The sequence below is a fragment of the Leucopleurus acutus genome (assembly GCF_964270905.1).
Source record: "Leucopleurus acutus genome assembly, chromosome: 14".
NCBI lineage: Eukaryota > Metazoa > Chordata > Mammalia > Artiodactyla > Delphinidae > Leucopleurus > Leucopleurus acutus.
This window is the reverse complement of record NC_139156.1, coordinates 11,485,843-11,511,318: the sequence shown is the minus strand read 5'-3', so window position 1 is coordinate 11,511,318 and position 25,476 is coordinate 11,485,843. Positions and strand designations below refer to the sequence as shown.

General features: G+C 38.8%; 1 protein-coding gene across 3 annotated transcripts in view; it reads left to right on the top strand.

Annotated features, from left to right (window-relative positions):
- INPP5F (inositol polyphosphate-5-phosphatase F) overlaps positions 1–25,476 on the top strand; it is a 93,122-nt gene that overhangs the window by 10,710 nt on the left and 56,936 nt on the right. For all 3 annotated transcript variants that reach the window (XR_014326741.1, XR_014326742.1, XM_082854727.1), the window contains exon 2: positions 8,930–9,010. Coding sequence is in view for 1 of the 3 variants with exons in the window: in XM_082854727.1 (XP_082710853.1) it covers positions 8,930–9,010 (81 nt within the window). In the remaining 2 variants the exon portion in view is untranslated. The remainder of the gene's footprint in view (positions 1–8,929; positions 9,011–25,476) is intronic.

The following is a 25,476-nucleotide window of genomic DNA, read 5'->3' as shown; positions in this document are numbered from 1 at the left end:
TCAAGCTGTCCACGGCACAGGCATCATCTTTGAATCACTCAGGTAGGATAAAACTAAAGCTACTAATGCAGGTTCCAACTAGTAACCTATAATCACTTCGACCTGTAATTCTCACCCTGGGTGTACGTTAGAATCACCTGGGGGAGATTTACAAAATACCTGTGCCTGGGTCCCACCGTAACCCAACAGTCAGACTCTCGAGGATGGGGCCCAGGCATCAGTATTTGTACAGCTCTCAGATGGTGATATTGAGCAGCCGGGATCCAGGACCGTTGAGCTGGAGTTCACACTGGGAAAGCAGCAGCTGCTAGAACTTCTAAAGTGGATTAGCTCTTTAGCTTGCTGAATGCTGGAAAATAATTACTATTAGAGAGTTCAGAGAAACATGTATCAAATTTTGCATTTATAAGATGGCATCTGAATCAAATTATTCCTTAACCTTTTTTTCTGGCCTAATTAAATTTTGAGAATTTAAGTATGGATGAGCTAACCATTGGAACTTTTAGTTCCTCATTGTAGAACCCTTTTCCTCATCTGTTTGACTTTGGTGTTGGTAATTGTCTTTTCAGAGCAATAATGTCCTTTTGTCTTTAGCAGGAAATGAAACTTGGGTCTGATTATGTATGCATACACTAGCACCTTTTTTTTTTTTTTGACACAAGTGAAACTGCCTGTAAACTTCAGCAGCTGTGTAAAACCCAGGCTTGTTCTTGGGCTGAGGGAGCGCCATCACTCTGGGCTCTTGGAATGAGTGAGTCATGCTCTCTGCAGGCACACAGTACTTAATCACTTGTTTTCTGTGTACCAGGAAGAAGAGGGCATATGAAAATAGAAGCCATGTCCTGCCAAATGGATCTGAAATAAGAGTGGAAATGTTGACCTAATGGGTCAAACAATTGAACTTATGACAAACTACTTATGTCTTTGGGTGTATGTTACTTTAATGGTTTCACTAATTAAAATTTGGCATTATTTCTAAAATACTATGCTTTTGTAATTTGTAAGCAGCTCTACTCTTTACTAGATAACCTTGATAATCCTAAATTTTAAACCTATTTGCAAACTTCAAATGTTTCTCTTTTGAAATTGTGTGCCACATTGGAATATACCTTTCGAAGGAAGGATTAGAAAGCAATATGTTTGTTGGAGCAGATCAATTACATGGCTCTTCTTTGTGGAAGGAAGGGACAAGCCCACTGGCCGTTTTCCCTGCCATTCCAATGCCTTCTGCCTCCGGAGTAGGCATTAATAATGGTGACAGAGTGTCCATTACTAAGCATAGTTGCTACATATGCCGAGACCAGTATGGTTCAAACATGTCCTCTATACAAACACTCTGCTAATGCTTTTATTTATTTTTATCTCCTTAATGAAGAGTAACAGATTAAAAAATACACACACACATATTTTGAAGTGTCTGTTGTGTGCCAGGAACTGTACCAGGCATAAAGTCGTAGAGGCTCAAAAAGACACACTCAGCCTCCATTCTTGTGCCCGTTATATATAGCCTATTTCAGGCCTTCCTCCACTGGCTATATTGGTGTGAGAAGCTGTGGACACCTGCTAGAGATTTTAAGATAATTTAAAGTTTCCCAGAATTTTTAGTTAAGTCTTTCATTGTGAGAAATCACATGCTCATCGTTTATGATTTGGTTCAGTAACTATTGAATGAGTCCCTGTTGTGTGTCAGACACTGTGCTAGGCTGCAGGCATACAGTGGTAAACAAAATAGGCCTAGAATTAAATAAACCGATAGAAGAGTCGAGACTTAATAGTCTGTCTTTTAATTGGTAAGTTGAAACTTTATGTTTATTTATAATTATTAATATATTATGAGTTATTTTCACCTTTTATTCATGTTTTCCATTTATTGTGCTTTTCTCAGTTTTTTTGTTCTATCACCTTTTACTGTGTTCCGTAGGATGGTATGAATTTTATTTTTACTTTAAAATTTTTTTAATTTTCTGGATGGTATGAATTTTTATCAGATGTCTTTCTGTTGCTGATTAAATGCTACCCATTCTGTTTTTTGTTCTTCTATGGTTTCTCAAAACTTAGGACCCTAGTACTTATTTTCATGTATATAACTAAAGTCTACTGATGTCTGTGTCTTTTTCCCAAGTATATTTTAACCTTCATTTAGACTCTACTGCTTCTAAATTTCCCCTCTCCAGTGTAGGGGACTTTAGGGGAGGGGAGGAAGCTGGCAGTTATGCTTGATTTGCCATTTGGACCTGAATTGGGTTGCTAGGACTGTCTCTGCGTGCCTAATTTTGAGCTGCATCAGAGCCCTGTATCTGTTTCACATTCTGAAGAAACAGAATTTTGGGGGCATATCTAAGCATTGAGATATTTTCATAAAACATTTATTATTCTCAGAAGGCTTTTAGGGATTATGGCCTTAAGATTTAATGTAAAAAACAATCGAAGTTGGGTTTTTCCTTTTTTATCCTTTCCTTTTTAATAAAAAGCCGTATGTAGACCCTTGAAATAAAAATCTGTAGAGAGATTTAGTGAGTGCTAGGAACCTGGAATTTTAAATGCATATACATTTCCCAACTTGAGGTAAAAGTTATTGAACATTTATGTGCCAGGCATTGTGCTGGGTACTTTCACATAATTCTTCCATTTAATCCTCATAAAAATCCTGTAAGTTAGATGGAATTCCCGCTTATGAAAGAGGGACCTGAAGTTGAAAGGGGTTCCAAGACTGCAGTAGAGCTGGGACTTTTCACTCAGGACATGGAACGCAGGCTGTGCCCATGTCACTCAGAATCTCTTGACTCTGTCCAGCCTTACAGTTGCAGATTTGGAACCAGGTCACCCTCGTGCACACTCCTGTCACCTGGATCTCTGGCTTTAGGCTTGCCTTCTCCCATCCATCCTCTGCATACTAGCCCCAGTGTTCAATCTCAAATGCAAATCTGCCCTCTCTGGAGGAAATGTCTCCTGAATTTACTGCCTGTGGGCCTCCTGAGTTGGTCCCTGTTTGGTTTTTCAGCCTCATTCTTACAGCTTCCTGCCTTTTACCTTAAGGGCTTACAGTACCAAACCGTTTAGAGTCCTCCTTGCATTCAGTAAATGTTTGAGTGCCTGTTATGTGTTATACAGTCTGCTGCATGTGGGCCTGCCCAGGGCTTTTCTCATGATCTAGATGGAGGAGGTCTTGGCTCTGGACAAGGATAGTGGCCACGGGGATGGAGACAAGTGAAACATTCATCAGATAGGAGGAGGTAGAATCAACAGGACTTGGTGAGGAAGAAAGCTGTTTTTTTTTTTTTGGCCGCATCATGCAGCTTGTGGGATCTCAGTTCCCCAACCAGGGACTGAACCCACGCCGCAGCAGTGAAAATCCGGAATCCTAACCACTAGGTCACCAGGGAACTCCCAGGAAGAAAGCATTTTGAATGTCTCCCAGGTTCTGGCTTGTGTGGCTGGAATGATGGTGGTGAGCTGAAAGCCCCATACGAACTTAAAATGAGAGTATTATGTCTGAGTAGTTACACATGGTAGGGAAACTTATGGTGTTAGAGGTAGGATAGAGCCCTGGACTGAGAGTGGGACATGGGGTTTTGATTTTAACAAGCTGTGTAGTTAATATTGGACACTTTACCTCTGCCAGCCATGATATCTTTATTTGAAATAGAGCAGATGACTTTAACTTTGTTAGTTCAAATACTGAACCCTTCTAATGTGATTCAGTGCCAATTATCTGACTCCAGCCTGCTTCTCCATTCTGTGTCGTTCGTTCATTTGTCTGTTCAGCATTTGGAGCCTGCTGTATATCATGCACTTGGGACATAAAGCTAAATGAGATCAGGTCTCCATGAATTTTCTGTTCTTGATGAGCTTCCTGTTCAGTCAGGGAGACAGGCAAGTCAGTAATTAGGTGCATTAAACCAAAATGAGATGCCACGATGCGTATACGAGCAGGGTTCAGGGGGATCACAAAAGAGAACCCGATCAGTTCTGCTGGGTGAGTGGAATGGGGAATGTGTCACGGAACACCAGTGACCCTTGTTCTGAGTCTGGAATGAACAGCATGCCGAAGTGGGTGGGGAGCAGCATTCCAGGCCCAGCCTGTGCACACTTCTGGATGACTGTAGGAAGACAAGGATGCTGGGGTGGGGAGGCGGGAGGAGGGTAGACAGGAGGAGCCCACGCTGGGCCTTGAGAGCCTTTCCAAGGAATTTGGACTTTGTTTCTCAGGCTCTGGGGGGTCGGAGAAGACATATGACTGGATTAACAATGTTCTATGTTGTATGTATTTTTTTTATGCCTAATGTATTTCTTTTACAATATCAATGTTAGACAAACTAGACTTTAGGGCAAAGAGCATTATTTGAAATAAAGGCAGTTATTACATCCTGATAAATGGAGCAATTCACCAGGAAGATATAATAATCCTGAATCTGTATGTGCCTGACAACATAGTCTGAAAAAATATGAGGCAAAAATTAAGAAGGAAGAGTACACAAAGCATGAGATTTAATAAAAAAGAACCCTGTCAAAGTATTAGGCTAAGCAGTCAAAACATTAGCAAGTACATAGAGCAGTTGAATAAAATAATTAATAAAGTTGATAACGAGCCCTCACCCCAGAGTTGAATAGTGTATTCAAATGTTTGAAGTAAGAAATACTTTTAAAAGCATGACTTGAACAGACATATATGTATATACCTATAACTTCAGAAGCAAGAGTTTTGTGAAGTGTTTCCCCTTACATGGTACAGTTTTTCTCTTTTCTGTTTCTTTGCTGTTAGTGCTGGTCTCGTTGTACAAAATTGATATAATGACCCACCAACGGATTGAATTGACACCCTTTTTCTTGAAAACACTAAGAAAATATACATGCTTTTCAAGTACACACAGAACATTTGCAAACTGGCTTTCTGGATTCCCCTCCCCACACCAAGCGTCTGGTACTCCTCTTGTTCTGCCTCTTGTCCTTCCCCCGCTAAAGCAAAGATGACTTTGACTCCTATTTTTACTGAGTCAAGGCCATACGATACATCCATCTGCTTCTCATCTCCATTTCTATATTTAGCCTTTTCATCTTTTCTTCTAGACTTAGAAGAAAGTAATATCTTTCATTTCCTAGGTTAACTTTTACACCTGTACTTTTGATTTCATTTTGTTTTCTTTTCCTCCTTAAATAGCTCCTGGTTTTTATGCCTAGACATTTCTCCTTGACCACCCTATCATGAACTCAGTCTTAATGGCCTAACTAGTTCTCTCTCAAATAACCTCAAAGATTATTAGTGGCTATTATTTTTATTTTTATTTATTTCTTTATGTGTGCCGGGTCTTAGTTGCGGCACGCGGGATCTTTTTTTTTTTAGTTGCGGCACGCGGGATCTAGTTCCCTGACCAGGGGTCGAACCCGGCCCCCCTGCATTGGGAGCGCAGAGTCTCAACCACTGGACCACCAGGGAAGTCCCAGTGACTATTATTTTTAGTCGTTAGACCGCGAAACTTAGTCATCTTTATAGTTTTTTTTTTAAGTGAAATTTTAATTTTCTTGAATGGCTGCTATAGTCACATGGTTCAAAATGCCAAAGGTGCAAAAGGGTATTACTGAGTTAGGAGGTTCTCGCCCACCTTTTCTCCTGCTGCTGTATAGCCTGCTTTTTCTTCCTTCCTCCTTCTTACTCAGCTATGTCCTCATCTTATCCCTCTCAAGAGAAGATAGACGTTTCACTGTCATTTCAAAATTCACTCTCTTCCTGTCCTTTGTGTAGCTTCCTTTGGGGTGTTTCATGTTAATCTCCTTTTGTACATTCTTCACCTACTGCCCACCCTGCTCCCCAAGCTACCATATCCTTTCAAGCCAAGGCTCTTGTGATAAATAACCTTCTAGCTCCTTTTCCTGCTCGCAGTCTCCACCCCCGTTCAGTGCTGTCACCTAATCCCTGGCTGCAGTCTTGTTTTACTTTTGTCATTGTCTGCCTGCCAAGGCCTCCAGGAAGTAAGGCTCATTAGTCTTTTATTCAGGTCTCTCCTTATTGGCCTCAGTTTACTTTTTCCAGTCTTATCAATAAAGATCTCCACCATACTAACGATACTCATTGGTCTTCTGATCTATACTGTTTGCTCCTTTATTTTTATATCTTAGCCTGATAACAGTGCCTGGTTCTTGGAAGGTACTTGATAAGTGTTTCCCCAGTGAAGGGACAGTTTCCAAAACAAACCTTGTACTTTCTTTCCGCTGCATTATTTTTCTTTCTGATTTCCTTATGCTTGAAGTTCCACTTCCTCTATGTAACTGTCCATGACTGTTTTAGCTCTAACTTTTTCATCCTCCTCCATATTCCTAGAGCTCATCTGAAACCCAAGGGATAGAGTCTTAAAACTGTGGTTGTTCATCTGAAGTCAGGGTGGGGTTATGAGTAGCTGGAGCTGTTTCCTTAGCAGGGGCACCTGTGTTGGCAGATGTTGAGATTTGGCCTGCCTGACAGGGATTCTGGTTATTTGAAAAGAAATCAGGGTACTTTTAGTTTGTACACCAACATGAATTCCAGAGTTAGAGTTAGATTTTTATAAATTAACAAAGAGGTAAAATTAATAAATACATAATTGATAATGGGTAAGGAACAACTTAGATAATATGATAAGCGAAAAAATAATGAAAAAACAGATTTGTATAAAAATTTAAAACTGAAAATATTTACAAACACGTCAAAGAGTTGATGTTCTTAATATAAAAAGAACTCGTAAATCAATAAGGAACATAAAGAAAAATTGTTAGAGGATATGAATAAAAAAATCATAGAAGAAGAAACATAAGCAGTCAGTTTTATAATTAAATGTTTAATCTTACCAGCAATGAAAAGAAAATAAACATCATTTAGGCAATGGATGCCATCAAATTAGCAAAATTTAAAAAGAAATTCTAAATGATGGCAAAGCATAAGAAGCATTTTCATATGCTTCTGGCAGAAATCTAACTTGGTGCATAACCTTTGCAGAAAGCACTTTGGTAATACTTGAAAGCTTTCATTTTTTTTTAATGTTTTCACCTATTAATTTCATTCCTAGGAACTGTTCTAAAGCTATTAATTAGGGAAATAAAGTATTTGCATAATGTTCATCATTGATCACAGTATTGTTTATAATAGAGAAAAATTGGAAATCACTTAAATGTCCAAGAGTGAGGAAGTGCTTCCTTAAGTGGAAAATTAGCCATGAAGTTATAATTTTGGAGAATATTTTAAAGATGTGAGAAAATACGAAATGGTATAAGAAAAATTAACATATAGTCTTGTGTTTGCAATATTGCAGTTGGATATGCACACAGACATATGTGAAATGTAGCAAAATAATGTTATCTCTGGGTGGCGGGATGGAAGTGATAAAATATTTTTTCCAATTTTATACAGTATTTATAATAAGAATGCATGTTATTTAAAATGTAAATATTGTCTTACTGATTAGTTCCATATATAAATTCTGAGGGAGGCACTGTAGTTGGATGGTTAAGAGCACAGGCCATGAGTCATGCAGACCTGGCTTTGAATTGCAGCTCTGCCCTTGATCCGTTGTATGACATGGCCACTTTACTTTTCTAAGGCTCCATTTCCTCATCTGTGAATTGGGACTCCTAATACCTAACTCATAGAATTGTTAGGGTTAGAAATGATAATGTGTATAACAGCCTTTAAAAAAATTAATTCCCTATTTTACTTTAATTCTTGAAATAAAAACAGAAGGTAACTTCTTTTTGCCTCCCATTGAATGTATCATTAACAACAGAGATGTTCAAGATACAATAGTCAAAAACTCTTCTGTAATTACCCACATGTGTTACAGATTGATTATACATTTCATTAAAATAGAATTTAAATGGTAATAACTAAAATGTAATTTTAATTTTCTGCTAAGAGAAATGCTGTTTTCATTCTTGCTAATTTTTTCCTGCTATTGAACCACCACTAATGTTACCTTTATCTCCATGGATATAACAGCCTTTTGTAGCCTGGGTTCCACAACAGAATTATGCCCTAATGTCCTCAGGCATCCTTTGTATGTAATGAATTAGCTTCTCTTCTGTGTGTCTAGAATGGTACAAACTATGTACCATCCTTGGGAGAATTGAGAAAACAGTCATCCAAATCATTGTCTTGTTCTGTGGTTCAGATGAGGAACCCTGATTGGATGCCTGGCACATATTAGGCACTCAGTATAAATGGAAGCAATTCCTATTGTTTTTTCCATAGAAGTCACATAAAAGAGCACTTGCTTTCTGGGTTTCTTTGCTTGGTGTTAGCTTCTTTGGGAAAGGGTAAGTGCACATCTCTGTGGTGGTTTCTCAGGCCTTGTCTTTGGATCTGGGACTGGCCATGGCGACAGCACCTTGGATAACTCCTCTTGTTTGCCCTCTTGTAGTGTACCAGCCTCCTTCCTCCACTGCAGGGCGCCAGAGTACTGCCTCCCATCTGAGTAGAGTTTTAGAATTTCAGTTATCTCCCCATAACTGTCCGTATATTAGAAGGCTTATTCAGGTCGGAATTAATACCTGTCCACAAAGTGCTCGATAGTAATGTATTCAGTTCTGGGTGTTGAAAACTGCTCTTTTGGAAAGCTGATCATTTTTTAATATACTGCTAAAGATACCGGTTTTTTTTTTTAATCGTCTTGTGACATTCCTGTGACATTTCTTTTTAAAAATTTTAAAATTTTTATACAATTTAAAAAGTTACTTTCCATTTACAGTTATTAGAAAATATTGGCTATATTCACCGTGTTGTAAAATACATCCTTGAGTCTATCTTACACCCAACAGTTTGTACCTCCCACTCCCTCACCCTTATATTGCCCCTTCTCCCTTCCCTCTCCTTACTGGTAACCACTAGTTTGTTCTCTATAAAGATACTGTTTTAATATGTTTTCTGATGAATATGTTTTCATGATTGCTTCTTATTTTATTTTAGCTACTGATCTACTTCTTGCCTGGAATCCCATTTGTCTGGGGTTGGTAGAAGGTGTTATTGGCAAAATTCAGCTTCACTCAGGTATGTTTCTGTAAACTCCTTAAACTTGTCAAATTTAATGTGGCATTCTATGACATTTTCTTCTTTGAGGATAAATGTAGATTCTGTAATGGCTTTGATTCCTTTACCTTAATTTTGGGTCTGCCCAAAGTGGGTATATTTCCATATAAGTGAAACAAAAATACAAGCATACCTCATTTTATTGTCCTTTGCAGATATTGCGTTTTTTTACAAATTGAAGGTTTATGGCAACCTGGCATCAAACAAATATATTGGTGCCGTTTTTCCAGCAGCATTTGCTCACTTCATGTCTCTGTGTCACATTTAGGTAATTCTTGCAATATTTCAAACTTTATATTTGTTATGGTGATCTGTGATAAGTGATCTTTGTTACTACTACAACTCACTGAAGGCTCAGATGATGGTTAACAGTTTTTAGCAAGAAAGTATTTTATTGTTTTTTGCTTGTTTGTTTGTTTTGGCTGTGCCATGCGGCATGTGGTACCTTAGTTCCCCCACCAGGGATCAAACCTGCGCCCCCTGCAGTGGAAGCATAGAGTCTTAACCACTGGACTGCCAGGGAAGTCCCAATAAAGTTTTTTTTTTAATTGAAATATAGTTGATTTACAGTGTTGTGTTACTTTCTGGTGTACAGCAAAGTGATTCAGTTATACATGTATGTATTTATTCTTTTTCATATTCTTTTCCATTGTGGTTTATTACAGGATATTGAATATAGTTCTCTGTGCTATACAGTAGGACCTTGTTGATTATCTATTTTATATATAGTAGTTTGTATCTGCTAATCCCAAACTCCTAATTTATCCCTCCCCTCCCCCTTTCCCTTTGGTAACCATAAGTTTGTTTTCTATGTCTGTGAGTCTTTTTCTGTTTCATAAATAAGTTTTTTTTTTTTTTCGGCCACGCCACGCAACTTGCAGGATCTTAGTTCTCTGACCAGGGATTGAACCTGGGCCCTGGCAGTGAAAGCGCCGAGTCCTAACCACGGGACCACCAGGGAATTCCCTTGTGTCATATTTTAGATTCCACATATAAGTGATATCATATGGTATTTGTCTTTCTCTTTCTGACTTACTTCACTTAGTATGATAATCTCTAGGTCCGTCCATGTTGCTGCAAATGGCATTATTTCATTCTTTTTTTACGGCTGAGTAATATTCCATTGTATTGATTTTTTTTTCTTTTAAAAAATATATAATCATATATGTATATACATATCACATCTTCATTATCCATTCATCTGTTCATGGACATTTAGGTTGTTTCCATGTCTCGGTTATTGTAAATAGTGCTGCTATGAACATTGGGGTGCCTGTATCTTTTTGAATTATAGTTTTCTCCAAATATATGCCCAGGAGTGGGATTTCTGGATCATGTGGCAACTCTAGTTTTTTAGGGAACCTCCATACTGTTTTCCATAGTGACTGCACCAATTTACATTCCCACCAACAGCATAGGACGGTTCCCTTTTTTCCACACCCTCTCCAACGTTTGCTATTTGTAGACTTTTTAATGATGGCCATTCTGACCAGTGTGAGGTGGTACCTCATTGTAGTTTTGATTTTCATTTCTCTAATAATTAGCGATGATGAGCATCTTTTCATGTATCTGTTGGCTGTCTGTTTGTCTTCTTTGGAGAAATGTCTACTTAGGTCTTTTGCCCGTTTTTTGATTGGGTTGTTTGTTCTTTTGTCATTGAGTTGTATGAGCTGTTTGTATATTTTGGAAATTAAGCGCTTGTCAGTCACATGGTTTGCAAAGATTTTCTCCTAGTCTGTAGATTGTCTGTTTGTTTGTTTATGGTTTCCTTTGCTGTGCAAAAAGCTTATAGGTTTGGATTAGGTCCCATTTGTTTCTTTTTGCTTTTATTTCTATTGCCTTGGGAGACTGACCTAAGAAAACATTGGTACTATTTATTTCAGAATGCTTTGCCTGTGTTCTCTTCTAGGAGTTTTATGGTGTTATGTCTTATATTTAAGTCTTTAAGCCATTTTGAGTTTATTTTTGTGCATGGTGTGAGGGAGTGTTCTAACTTCATTGATTTATGTGGGCTGTTCAGCTTTCCCAACACCACTTGCTGAAGAGACTGTCTTTTCTCCGCTGTATATTCAGCAAGAAAGTTTTTTTTGTTTTTTTTGGGTTTTTTTGCGGTACGCGGGCCTCTCACTGTTGTGGCCTCTCCAATTGCGGAGCACAGGCTCCGAACGCGCAGGCTCAGCGGCCATGGCTCACGGGCCCAGCCACTCGGCGTCATGTGGGATCTTCCCGGACCGGGGCACGAACCCGTGTCCCCAGCATCAGCAGGTAGGCTCTCAACCACTGCGCCACCAGGGAAGCCCAGAAAGTATTTTTAATTAAGGTATGTACAGTTTTTAGACATAATGCCAGTCCATTTAATAGACTACAGTTTAGTGTAAACAACTGTACACTGGGAGACCCAAAAATGTTGTGTGACTCATTTTATTTGCTTTATTGCAGTGGTCTGGAACTGAATCCACAGTATCTCCAAGGGATGCCCAAAAAGCTTTAGAGAAAGGGGGGCATAATATTAAAATCCTTTCTTCCTCTTAAAAAAAACCCCACAAGCTATTAAATGCCTGTTTTTAGGAATTGTGTCAGGAACTGTGCTAGTCAGTGGAATACAATAATGAGCAATAACTGACCTGTTCCCACCATGAGCGGAGCTTATGGTTTAAGAGGGAAGTTAGACATTGGTGAGTAATCCTTGAAATAAATGTATAATTATTTGTGAATTGTGTTAGGTGCTCTGACAGAAAGATACACCAACCACACTGATTTTGAGGGAGAGGACAGTAAGAACAAGGCTGGAGAGGTAGGCAGGTGTCAGACCGGGACTGGTTGGCTTTGGGTTAGCTGTCCATTCCTAATATAGTCAACTCTGGCCAGGGAGGAGTATGGGTCTGTTAGTACACAGTGCAGTCCTTTCCGGGAGCTGTATCCAGGGCGGGCAAATTCATGGAAGCTCTAGATCATTCACTAAGCCCTCCATTTGAAGGACAGGCACCTGTGCTGAGTTCAGAGGGAATTTTGTTTGTAAGAAGGTAGGTGTTACGTAGGCAGGTCCCAAAAAGTCATGAAAAGGACTGAATGAAATATTTTAAGCACTAAATTTAAATATCTGTTTTTCCTTTGGTAGCAATTTTAATGTGAGTTAAGAGCTATAGGAAGCTTTGCTGTTATTGCTGTGTTATTGGGAGTGTAGCTACCTCTGTAGTGTGCTTTTAAAAATGCTTTAAAAATAAAATAACTGAGCATTTGGAAGCTAGGTCATTTCTGGATGATATAAAGCACAAATTGCCGGAGACAGTCTAATATTCTTTTGCTAATTCTTGTGGTTATTTTCTGAAATGTGTCATCTATTTTATAGACACGAAAAGCTATTTATCACGGATATGCAGTATAGCTTGCTGAAAAACAAACACGCATTTATCTACCACCTAGATTAAGGAATGAAACATGATGAATGTCTTTGGAGCCCTCACTGCCTTTCTCCAAGTATATCCTCTCCTGCCTTCTTCCCTTCAAGAGACTCTGTGATTTTGAATATTGTACTTATTCGTCCCTTGATTTTCATTATTGCTGTTGTTACACATATATCCCTCGACAACATGTTGCTGAGCCTTGTGTTTGGGGAATTTTATATAAATGATATTAAGCTGTTTGTGTTCTTCCACTTCTCCTCTCCACTCCCACAACTTGATGCTTTGTGATTTATCCACGTTGATATAGGAAACTTTAGTTCCTTATTTTCACTATTGCATGAATATATCATAATTTGTCCTTTTTCTGTCATTGGGTAATTTTTGTCATTGTTGTTTGTTTTTTTGCCATTAGAAATAATACCACTGCGAGCATTATTGTATGTTCTGTCTTTGGTAGTTTTAAAATTCTTTCAATACAAAGGAGAAAAGCATTAGACATTGTGTAACATGCTAAGTATTTTAGTCACACTCTCCTACCTGTCCACATTTACATACGTATATCTTTAATTCATTTATATGCTGACAGGATAATTTCACAGTTGAATGTTCTGAGCTAAAATTCATTTTCTATTGTTTAAGTGAAGCTTATGAAACTTTGGAGTTATTTTTCTCCAATTTCAGTTATATCTTGAAACAATGAATAAATCACTGACATGAGTCAAGAGACCTGAATTCAGGCTGTATTTATTAGCTTTCAGATATAGGAGAAGTTACATAACATCTGTTTCATCTGTTGCTGTGTAACAAGCTGTCCCAAAAGTTAACGCCTTAAAACAACAACGTATAATAGCTCACGATTCTATGGGTCAGCCACGCGGCTCTTCTGCCCTTTTCTTCTGTTGGCTGGGGTCATACATGTGGCAACATTCAGCTGGGGGTTTGCCTGGGGGCATCTCAGTTTTCCTTCATGTGGCATCTCTGTCCACGTGTCTCATCTCACAAGGCCTCTCCTTGGGGCCTGTCTCTCCTGGATACCTTAGCATCCTTTCAGGGTGCTAAGACGACAAGTTCCAATGTATAAGGGCTTATCAAGCCTCTGCTTGTGTCACTGAGCTTGCTAATATCCCATTGGTCTAAGGAGGTCACACATCCAAACGTAGAACTAACGTGGGAAGGGGCTTCACAAGGGTTTCCATCCCAGGAGGCTGGTTCATTGGGGGCTACAACGCCCCAGAGCCTCTAACTTTATAAACTGTAAAACAAGAGTAAAACTAACTGCCCACTTTTTTTCCTTAGGGTATTGTGAATCTCAAATAAGATAATATACCTAAAGGTGCTTAGTAAATTATCACTATTTCATCAATTCTTTGGTTGCAAATACAAACCTATCAGTTTATGCAAACAAATTTTTATTAGGAATTCAAGGGAACAAAACCAAGAAATGGATTTGTTCAGGATCTGAGATTACTTTTGCGGCAGGTGGTATCTGACCACCACTTCCCCACGTACAGCTCCTGCAGTCTTCTCTTCTTTTGGCTGTCTCTGTTTCTGTGTTACATGGGACAGAATTTATGCATTTATGTGGTACTCAAACCAACCTCAGCCCTCAAGCCAACCAACATCTTACGTTCCCTACAACCCCTGGAGACTGACTAGCCATCTAGTTCAGACCCCTACGGAAGAGACTTTTTGGCTTACCTTGAGCCAGGGACCGTCCCTGGTCACAAAGGTCAAACATGCCCACTGCTCTAAGCGGGGACGGGCAAGCAAAGCAGGAGGGTTTGTCCTTGGCAGACAACCCAAAGTCATTTCCTACAAGCAATGTACAAATATGTTACTGGCTGATGAGTTTGATGCAGTCAAAGTATGGTCATTAGGAGGTAGCGGAGGTGTGGGCAGTTCCTGTGGTCAGCCCCTGTTTACATGCACTTTCTCTCCTTGCACCACGTGCCTTTCTTTGGACCAAAAACAAGAAGTTGGTAGGCAGTGTAGATAGCTGTTATATAGGATATTTTGGAAGAGGGAAAGGTGGGGAATAGAGTGAACTAGAGAAAAAAATACTAAAAAGAAGTATAAAGAAGGGCAGGGAAGGTGTCTCAGTTTTTCACTCTCCTAACCTGTCCCTTTTTTTTTTTTTTTTTTTCTTTTTTCTTCCTCCTGCCCCATCACTTCTAAGGTTTGGCTGTTAAGAAAGGGTGTGGGGAGGAAGCAAAGGAAAGTTTTTTCTGGGCCCCCTGCTGTTCTTCTTCCCCTCACCCACAAGAGAACTGCAGCCGCACCCTGTGTATCACTCCACCCCCAGCTCCCACCCCCTGAGCATCCATCTTACTCTTGTCACCTTCTCTTTCTTCATCCTCTGTCCTGGGCATGCCTCGTCTCCTCCCCTCCCTGTGTCCCATTAAAGCTCTTGCTCTGATCACACTACCACCTTGGCCGATGGGCAGTGTGTTCCTGGTATGTGTTATAACGGAGATAATCACTCCATGTGCATTTTCCTACGGGGGCATCTTACCTTCTGGGGGTAGAAGATGAGGGGAATAAAATGTCTGTACTTAAACTTTTTCTCACTGCTGTTTCCCTCCTACTTAGTCTCTACATATTAATGCACGAATTTTCTTGCCTAGTGAGATGGGAACATAAGTTTACTTGAATAGTTGTCATTGACAGTCTAAAAACGGCGTGGGTGAGCCATGACTGTCATCAAGCTCATGGGATGTAAGCAGTCGTGACTTAGGAACCGTTAGTAGTTGGCTAGGGCTGCTGCAGCAAAGTTCCACAGACTGGGGGGCTTAAATAGAAATTTATTTTCTTGCAGTTCTGGAGGCTTGAAGTCTAAGATCAAGGTTTCATCAGGGTTGATTTCTTCTGAGATCTCTTTCGTTGGCTTGTAGATGGCTGTCTTCTCCTTGTGTCTTCACATCATCTTCACATTGTCTTCTCTCTGTGTAGTGTCTGTCTTCAAATTTCCTCTTATAAGGACACCAGTCATATTGGATTACAGCCCTCCCTAATGACCTCATTTAACTTACTTACACCTTTAAAGATCCCACTTTTTAGAATAGGGTCACATTCTGAGGCACTGGGGGTTAGGATTCAAACATATGAATTTTAAGGGAACATAATTCAGCCCTTAACAGGAACCTAACATCCACTGGAAAACTCACTGCAAAAGCATGTCAAAGAGAATTCCCCCCATTGCTTCTGACCCTTTGTTTTACAGTGGAATAGGCCATTCCCCAAATGTCACTGAGTAGGCACTGGCCCCAGCAGTGGACTAACCGTAAGATTACACAGTTGCCTTGGATCAGGTTACTTCATCCAAGCCTCAGTTGCCAACTATAAGACAAAGATGATGACACCTCCTAGATATGTTTATTGTAAGAGTTAATAAAACTTACATGAAGTGCTTAGCATAGCTCCTGTTAATAGTAGGCATTCAATAGATGCTGGCTATTACTACTTTTTCCTTAGTTTTAAAGGTAACTTAGAGGTGTCACGTATATCACTAGAGAACCACTTAAGTTCTAGCTATACAATTTTGAACAAATTTTAAACTTAGACTTTTTTTTCCAATAATATTAATGTTTACTGAAACTAATGATACTAACATGTCACTAAAAGGTGACATGGTGGGGATTATAAAAAGTAATGTTTTTAGAAGTGAAATATTAGTAGCATTAGTGAAGGTTATATTTTATAATCCATCTGCCCCTTTAGAAAAATGTGTGTTGGAAGAATTTAAAAGTATTATTTGGTTGTGGTATCCTTTGCTGATAATTGCCCTTCCTTTTAGCAAGCTCTGTCCCCAGAATTGTTCTATTAACCCTGGTGCCTAGAAAACAACAATTTAGAACCATTAGCCTTTCTTCAGTTTGGAAGATGTCTTCCCCAGACATATGCAGGCAGGTGGACTTTCAGCCAGGGTCTAATGCAGCCTATTTTTGACAACCTGAAGGTGTCTGACTTTGGTTTGATCACTTGGGATTTATTAAGATGAGGAACAGAAAGTAGAAGGGACATGTAATGTGCTAAATAGATGAAGGAAAAGCAAAGCTTCATGAAAAATCATTGTCTTCTATTCCTTGTAGTGTCCGGGGGGAGTAAGGATGATAGTCAAACTCTTACCACAGTTGTAATTACACATTAATTTTTTGTTTTCTTCTTTTTCGTTTGTCCTCTTCCACCCATCCTCCTTCCCCAGGGTATAAGCTCCAAGACAGGGGCTATGTGTGTTTTGCTCACTGCTGTGTCCCCCTGTGCAGTGGCTATTCAAAAATATTCAACAAATAATTATTTAATAAATATTGACGGAGTGCCTATTATGTGCTGGGGGCTGCAGGATGAACAAAATTCAAAGCTTCCAGGAGCATAGAATCGAAGCCAAGAGATAGACATTAATTACCCCATCAGAATTTTATCATTAAACATAAGCTTCTGAAGAAGAAAAATGTAGGATGTTGTGAAGCACATAGCAGAGGGGCCTGACTGGTGGTAGCGGGGGCTCCTGGATGGAAGGCATCCCTGAGGAAGTGATGTCTGAGTTGAGGACTGAAATGTGTTTTCTCAATCACGGGAGTCTTTTTGCACAGCTGCTAACTCTGCCAACAACTACTTTCCTCTCATTCCCCACCCCTCACCTTGGCCCTGTCCAGATTATCATACTAATATTTCAGGCCTCAACCCAAACACCACTTCCTTAGGGATGCCTTCCATCCAGGAGATAGCTGTATCATCACAGAGCCAGGAAGAGATTGCTCGAGGCTGGAGGCTGTAAATGGATTACAAAAACTCTTTAAATTAAAATCCAGTAGTCCCCCCCTTATCCGTGGTTTCACTTTCCAAAGTTTCAGTTACCTGCGGTCAGCCATGGTCCGAAAATATTAAATGGAAAATTCCAAACAATTCGTAAGTTTTAAATTGTACGCCATCCCTAGCGGTGTGATGAAATCTCACTGTTCTGCTTCCTCCTGCCTGGGATGTGAATCATCCCTTTGTCCAGCTTATCCACACTGTATGCTATCAGCCCATTAGTCACTTAGTAATCGTTTCAGTTATCAGATCGACTGTTGAGGTATCACAGTGCTGTGTTCAAGTGATGCTTATTTTACTTAGTAATGATCCCAGTGTTCAAGAAAGAATGTATATATAGGGCTCGGTTCTACCTGTGGTTTCAGGCATCCACTTGGGGTCCTGGAACGTATCCCAGGGGGATACGTGTTTTGAAGACTGAGAAGAGGATAAGCTCGTTAGGGTAAGAAATATCTGAATATAAAATGCAAAAGTATTTTTCCTACAATATATTCAGAAATAGTTTGAAGAGAGAATTGTCAGGAATCCTGATTAATTTAGCAATAGAGGCTCCTAGGTTAGTAGTAATTAGGTGAATTACTACTCCTAGTGTTGAGCAGCTACAGACACAGTTCACGCAAGTCGCTCCCACTCATTCAAGTAGTACACACCATCTGCTGTTTCTTCACTTTTAAAGTGGTGAGGATATCTCGATCATTAAAATGCTGAAGTGTATTATGCGTATGATTTAAAAAGTTTGAGTTTGGTCCGTGGCTGTCAGTGGAGACCTTGCTATGACACTCAACGACATGAAATATTTTTATACTTTAGTGTTTAATGAATGGAGTGTCACCAGCGTTGCCTTAGTAGTTTCCTAAAAAGCCATTAGAAAACCCCACTGCTCAAGGGCACTGGAGAAAAAGGAAGAGAAGCCTGACAGGGTCCCTGCAGAGCTCTCAGCCTCTGCTGGAGGCCTGCTTCTCAGGCACGGTCTTTAGATAGTGCTTCTGTTTAAATACGAGTTCAATTGTCTGCGTACAGTTGCACTTGAGAGAAGTGGATTGTTTTATTGTCTACTGACAACTCATATAATAAAAACATGTAAGGATTGCGATGATGGTTGTACAACTCTAAATTCTTCAGAATCGTTGACTTGTTATACTTAAAATGAGTGAATTTTAAGGTATATGAATTATATCTCAATAAAGCCATTGAAAATATTTAAGTCAGAGAATAGCTTTTGTTGTATCCTGTTGTCATTACTTCTGATTTTAACTTAATTTAAAAATTAAGTAATCTACCTTTTGGTAACAAAGGTGACTTTTTTTCACGTACTAAAGTTGATTTGAAGGAAGTATTTTAAAGAAACAGTGTTATTCGGGACTTCCCTGGTGACACAGTGGTTAAGAATCCACCTGCCAATGCAGGGGACACAGGTTCAATCCCTGGTCAGGGAAGATCCCACATGCCGCAGAGCAACTAAGCCCGTGTGCCACGACTGAGCCTGCACTCTAGAGCCCGTGAGCCACAACTACTGAAGCCCACATGCCTAGAGCCTGTGCTCCCCAACAAGAGAAGCCACCACAATGAGAAGTCCACGCACCGCATTGAAGAGTAGCCCCCCGCACCCCGCCGCAACTAGAGAAAGCCCGCGGGCAGCAACGAAGACCCAACTCAGCCAAAAAAAAAAAAAGAAAGAAACAGTATTATTCATAACATAACATTTCTACCAAATAATCTACAATGTAATTTAAAAACAGTCATTTTTTATTCGCTTTTTCATTCATGAGGGTCTCAGAACTCCTTATTTTGGAGGTAAGATTTACATTGGTGACTAGGTTCCTGGTTAATCCTTAAAAGATTCTTTAATTGTAGTTTAGCTGACCTATTCTGTTAATAGCTTTGGGTCTTGGAAGCAGGCAGCTAAGTGGTACAATTGGTTCCTTTCTTTGGCATCTTCTTGTCTCTGGTTTTTGCTTCCCTCTTCCTTTTACTCTCTTCCCAGGTACCTCGGTGCTGAATGACCCTTCCCTCCTCTCTTTGCTCCCCTCAGCCTGCTCCATTACTTTATGCTTCAGAATTTTCCATCACCTCCCTTGTCCCTGATCTGAGCTCCAATCTCCTTGGTGCAGATGGTTCCACCTCCCCGGTAGGAGCAGTACTTGAACTGGACACATGAAGGTGCCCCATAGTTCTGAGCTCTCTCAAGGGTCATCAGATAAGCATGCTGCTTAGTTCTGAGCATACCTCTAACTGGCAGATTTTTATATCCTCAGGCAGAGAGAAACTTTAGAGGCAAGCCAACTTGCCTCTTCTGTTTCACGATCGTTCCATTTCCTAGTTATAAATGAATTTGTTCTTAAACTCTAGTTGTTTCCCTCAATGATCCCTATGGCAGTGATATTAAAAGTTTTTTACTCCATAAAGAGAAGAGGCTTGTTAAGGTAAGATTGACTGACTGACTGTATGGGCCAGCTATAAACGTGCTTCCTATATTTATTTCCTCCTTTATATTCTTATTGAACATTTTGAAGTGATTACAATCAAATTATTATCAGGTCTAATTGTGTTTAAGAAAGAAGATCTTGGTTCTTGGCTATCAGGTTTTTTACAGCCGGTAGGCTTGGGTCCCTTCATGCACAGGGGCCAATCACCTCCAACCTTGAAGCATACTTATGTCACCCCCCAAAGCAGTAATTTACCTTCATGATGATAAACCTTCATCATAAATAAAAATCCCAATTATATTTAGTATGCCTGGGTTTAATAGGTAGGAAAGTATGTAATATATTAACATTTTAAATAAACGTGTAAGAAAACATCTTAGCACTTTAGGAAGATAAAGATATAGTTATCTGGAAAATGTACTTTTTATTTTTATAATGTTGACTTTTAAAATTTTTATTTTATTTTATTTATTTTTGGCTGTGTTGGGGCTTCATTGCTGTGCACGGGCTTTCTCTAGTTGCAGCGAGCGGGGGCTACTCTTCGTTGTGGTGCGCGGGCTTCTCATTGCGGTGGCTTCTCTTGTTGCGGAGCACGGGCTCGAGGCGCGCGGGCTTCAGTAGTTGTGGCTGGCGGGCTCTAGATCGCAGGCTCAGTAGTTGTGGCACACGGGCTTAGTTGCTCCGCGGCATGTGGGATCTTCCCTCACCAGGGCTCGAACCTGTGTCCCCTGCATTGGCAGGCAGATTCTTAACCACTGTGCCACCAGGGAAGTCCCCACTTTTTATTTTTTGTTTGGCCGCACCATGCAGCTTGTGGGATCTCAGTTCCCCAACCAGGGATTGAACTCATCCCCTCAGCAGTGAAAGCGTGGAGTCCTAACCAGGACTGCCAGGGAACTCCCTGGAAAATGTACTTTTATATAGAAACTCATTTTGCCCATGGATACTCTGTAAGTTAGACTTTTATAGTTTTCTAGGACTATTATAAATAGAAAAGACTTTATATTTTTATGGCGTATGATAGATTATTTCATTTTATGGCAGGTCATTATTAAGAATTTTATTATTAATGAATTTAAATTCATAGGTTAAGCTGAAGATGCTTCTGATTCCACCATTTGATACTTTTGAAATGGAGCCTAATAAGTGTACCTCTTGGCCCTAGATGCTGTTCTTATGAGTCATTGTCAGTTTTCTATATACCCAGACTTAGGAAGCTTTAGTAGGCAACAGAGCGACCCATCAAGAAACACTGAGTAGTTACTATGCTTGGAAAATGAACAAATTAATAATTGGCTCTTTGGTCACTGAGAGTATTAGAAGCCCAATATGATGTACTTCGAAAAAAATAGCTCTGGTGTGCTGGTACTGTTACTTGTATTTCTACTTAACTGATGTATAATGGTGTACGTTGCTCCCTGAAATATATTCAAAGATGTATAGTGCTCTATTTCCATTAGGAAAAGAAAGCATTTTTCTTAATGTAGTTTTAAAAAATAGAAATAACCTTAAATATAAAGCAAAATATTACATTAAACATACCATGAATCCATATCTTTTAGTAGAAATCTAAATTCATGCATAAGTTTGCATAAAACCTATAGACTTATGCTCATATTCATTTAAAAGTACTAAATGGCCAATTAATAGCTTATGCAATAGGTATCAGTGAAGTAGGTTTTATGCACACATTGGACTGAATTTAAATTCCTACCAAAGATTTGTTTTAAAAAAAAAAGAAAAGCAGGATCCTTCAAATTGGAACATAATTTATCTTGAGATAAGCCGTTAAGACATTACCCAATTATTAGAGTCTCTTAAAATGCATAGTGTGTTAATATATTATATAACGGATCATTTAACGATACTTTGTACATTTTAAAAAATGAGATCAAGAGAAACTAGACAGATTGTTTCTGACAGCAAGAGACTAGCAGTACTTGAAGAGATAATAGCCAAGAATTTTCGAAAACCAACTATAAATACAAGTCACAATGTCAAGAAATACTTTGAACTGCAAGGGAAAAAATACAAAGAAAACCACCCTTAGACACCTTGTAGTAAAACTGATGAAAACTGAAGACAAAGAAAACATCCTAAAGCAGCCAGAGAAAAACCACACATTAAATTCAACGGCATTCAATCAGCCTTGATAGGAACAATGGAAGCTGGAAGACAGTGGAATGCTGTCTTCAAAGTGCCTGTCTAGAATTTTATACCTTCAAAAATTAAGGAAAAAAAGACATTTTGAGCCAAACAAAGAATTTGTCATCAGCAGTATCTGCACGAAAAGAAATACTAAGAATTCTTCAGGTAAAAGGAACATGATTCCAGATGGGAGTGTGGAGTTGTAGGAAGGAGTGAAGTTCAGTGGAAAGAGTAAATGTGTTGGTAAATTTAAATAAAGTTGGCTATATATGAGGTTTAAAATTAACGCAGAATGAAAACACACAACAATAATAGTAACCATAGTGAGCTAGAAAGGGCTGGTGTTCTAAGGTCCTTTCACTGTCCAGGAACTGGCAAAAATACTAATTTACATTAGGCTTTTGTAAGTTAGGGCTCGTATTATCAGACCCTACAATATAACCACTAATAGCATAATAAAAGATTGTAAAAACCTAATAAAGGGGGAAATGGAATAATAATAATTTTAACACTTAATAATCCAAAAGAAGGCAAGAAAAGAAAGCATGTAGAACAGGTGGGACAAATGGTAAGACGGTAGAATGATTCTTAAGTTTATCAACAATTACATTACATACAAATGGACTTAGTACTCAGTTAAAAAACAAAGCTTTTCATAATGGAAAAACAATAAAATTCATCTACAAGCTGCTTTTAAGACAAATACCTTAAGTATATGTGTATGTATATAGAATGGTCCAAAGTAAAAGGATAGAAAAAAAAGAGAAACCAAGCAAATGCTAACCTACTGAAAAATATGTGTCTATCCCAATATCAAAACAGACTTTAAGGCAAGAAGCATAAAGAAGATATACATTTCAAAAATAGCAAAAGTTCAAGTCACCAGAAAGATATAGCAATTTTAAATTTGTACACACCTAAGCCTTAAAATATAAAAAGGGCAATGAGTCATTTGCCTTAAACTTATTAGTTAGACTGTCAACTTGAAACGGCAGAGAAACATATGAGTATTCTTATTATCAGCTTGACACAGAAGAAAGGAAAGGTGAGCCAACTATAATCCCCTTTCCTAATTCTCTTTTTTCCTTCTTACCTACACATCTCCATTCTCTGATTCATCTGGTGCAAATGCAGACTCCGAGCATTTATTAGAGGCGTAATCTACAGACGCTCTTCAAGAATTTAAATATTTGTTACTTGAATATTATGTTACAACTTCGGAGTATGTAGTAACCACCTGGGTTAGTATGTATTGGCATGCGGATATAATTATAAATTCTATTGTGCTGATTTCGAGTGTTAAGGCAGCAGGGTTCTCTCTGCTTTGTCATTTCCCAGCTTCTCCTGTTGGACACTCCAGGTGACATGGACCTAGGAGAGGTGAAGGAAGTGCTTTGTCCTCAGGAATATAGTCTGCAGGATTGGGACAAGCTAAAGGAGGAAAACATATGAGAGTCGTTATCAGATCCACCTTCTTTTTTATTTTTGCCTTTGGTCGTAAGGTGAATGTTTATAGAGAGACACAGAGAAAAGGGGACACTTTGGAAAGTGTCCAAAAGAGCAGTGAAAACAGAACCTTTGTATGCTACAAAAGTAAATAAGTTTATTTTTCTCTAAAAGAATTAAGTCTTAAAAAAAAATTCCCTTTGAACCAGTTCAAATCAGAACCAGTCTTTGGAAAAGGTGAGCCAGAAGAAAAATATCAGAAAAACAAAATCATTTTCACGCAAATATTTCATTCACTTCAAGTGTCTGGCCCACAGAATATGTACTGCCTATGTATTTCTATCACTAGGGGCTCTTTTAGTTGAATCTCACTTAACCTGTTTGCCAGATTAACCAACATGCCTTACTGCCTCTGCAGAGTCTGTTGGTAGATGCATTGGATGCTCTGAAGGCCAGGGGAGACTGGGTAGGAAGCCCTCTCCCTTCTGGTGGATCGTGTTTATTTCCAATCCTGTTCATACTTGTTTTACTCTATATTGTAATTACATAGTTAAATAAGCCCATCAACTATGAGTATTGATACAAAAAGAAAGACTTCCTGTTTCTATGAAGGCTAAATTGAATGCTTTGGAAAGACTAGATAAAGCTGTGTTGCATCAAAAGAAAAAAAAAATGGTAAATTACACCGCCAAATACTTATTAGGGGCTCATTCTCAAAGAATGTGGGAATTTAGTTCCCTGACCAAGGGATCATCGAACCAGTGCCCCATGTAATGGAAGCGCAGAGTCCTAACTACTGGACCACCAGGAAATTCCCTAAATTATGTATGTTTAAAAGGTCATTGTTAAACTCTCAAGTAAGATTAAAAGGACTAAATGGACTAATGCCAATTGGTTACAATGGTAACCAATTGCTCTCCTAGTCTCTGCTAGTCTCCTTATATGAGAGAACTCACAAGGTGGGGTTTGGATTAGATTTGAAGAATTGCCATGGAGTGGGGAACAATGGTCAAAGGGAACATTAATTGTATATGTAATGTTTACATTTTTAAACAAATGGAATGTATTCCTTTATTTCCTATCGAATTAACATTAATAAAAATGAAAAGGATTGCTAGACGTTCATTGTTGGATCAAATGCTTATCTTTTCTATATGTCAGTAGGATGGATAGTCATGTTGAGAAATATGTAAGATGCAGTACTTCCTAGAGGTGAGGTCACGAGTAGGGAGAAAAGAGTTTCGTCCAATTTTAGGAAAAAAAAAATTTTTTTTTTAAATGAAAATCTTTATCCTGCCATTACTTATCCTCTTTTAACTGAGTCAGTTATTGTATAGGGCAAGCAATTGAATCTTTTCCAGGACTGTTGTTTTAGTTTGCCCTAACTGGTCATGCTTTTCAAGATAATCACTTCCTAATCAGTTTTCTTATCTTGCTGGGGAAGTCAGATTTTCCTGTCTGTCTTTTCCTGAAGGAGTCAGGGTTACAAAATTGACCTTTTTTCCCATTGTAAAATGTTTAAAAAGTTGAAAAAATATCTTTATGCTGAAAGACCTTGCTAGACTAAATTACCTTTGACACATGGTTGTACCGCATATCCAGAGTTCAGTGTGGCAGCTTTAATTGAGCCAAGTTTCTTCTGCTGGTGGGTGATATAAATTAATGCAGTAACCTGCATTTGTGCTTTTAAAAACTTTTATTACAAAACTATGCCTGACTGGATACTGGGATTGCTAAACAGTAGTGATGCTATATGTCAATACTTTTACATTTTTCTTGGCTTAAAGCACAAACTAGAGAAAATATATTTGGATCATTTAACCCTGTAACTAACATGCTCATTCTTGCCGAACTTCCAGGCTTCTATGTGTTTATTATTGTGTTTTGTTTCACCTAAGGCAAAATAATTACAGGAATACATATTGCTATTTCTCATGAGGTTTTTTTGTTTGTTTTGTTTTGTTTTCTAGGGGCAGCCTAGAAATATCTTAGTGTCCAATTCAAATTTTTCATTTTCTTTCCATTATGATTTTAATGTTCCTTTGAACGCTATTTCAAATACCTGTGTCTCTGTGTTTGACAGAAAATATAGTTTTTTACTCTCTGCCCTGGTAGATAAGACTCCTAACAAGTTCTTTTGTTCTTTAGAAGGAGTTTTTTTAAAAAAATGATTGAGACGTAGTTCACACACCAT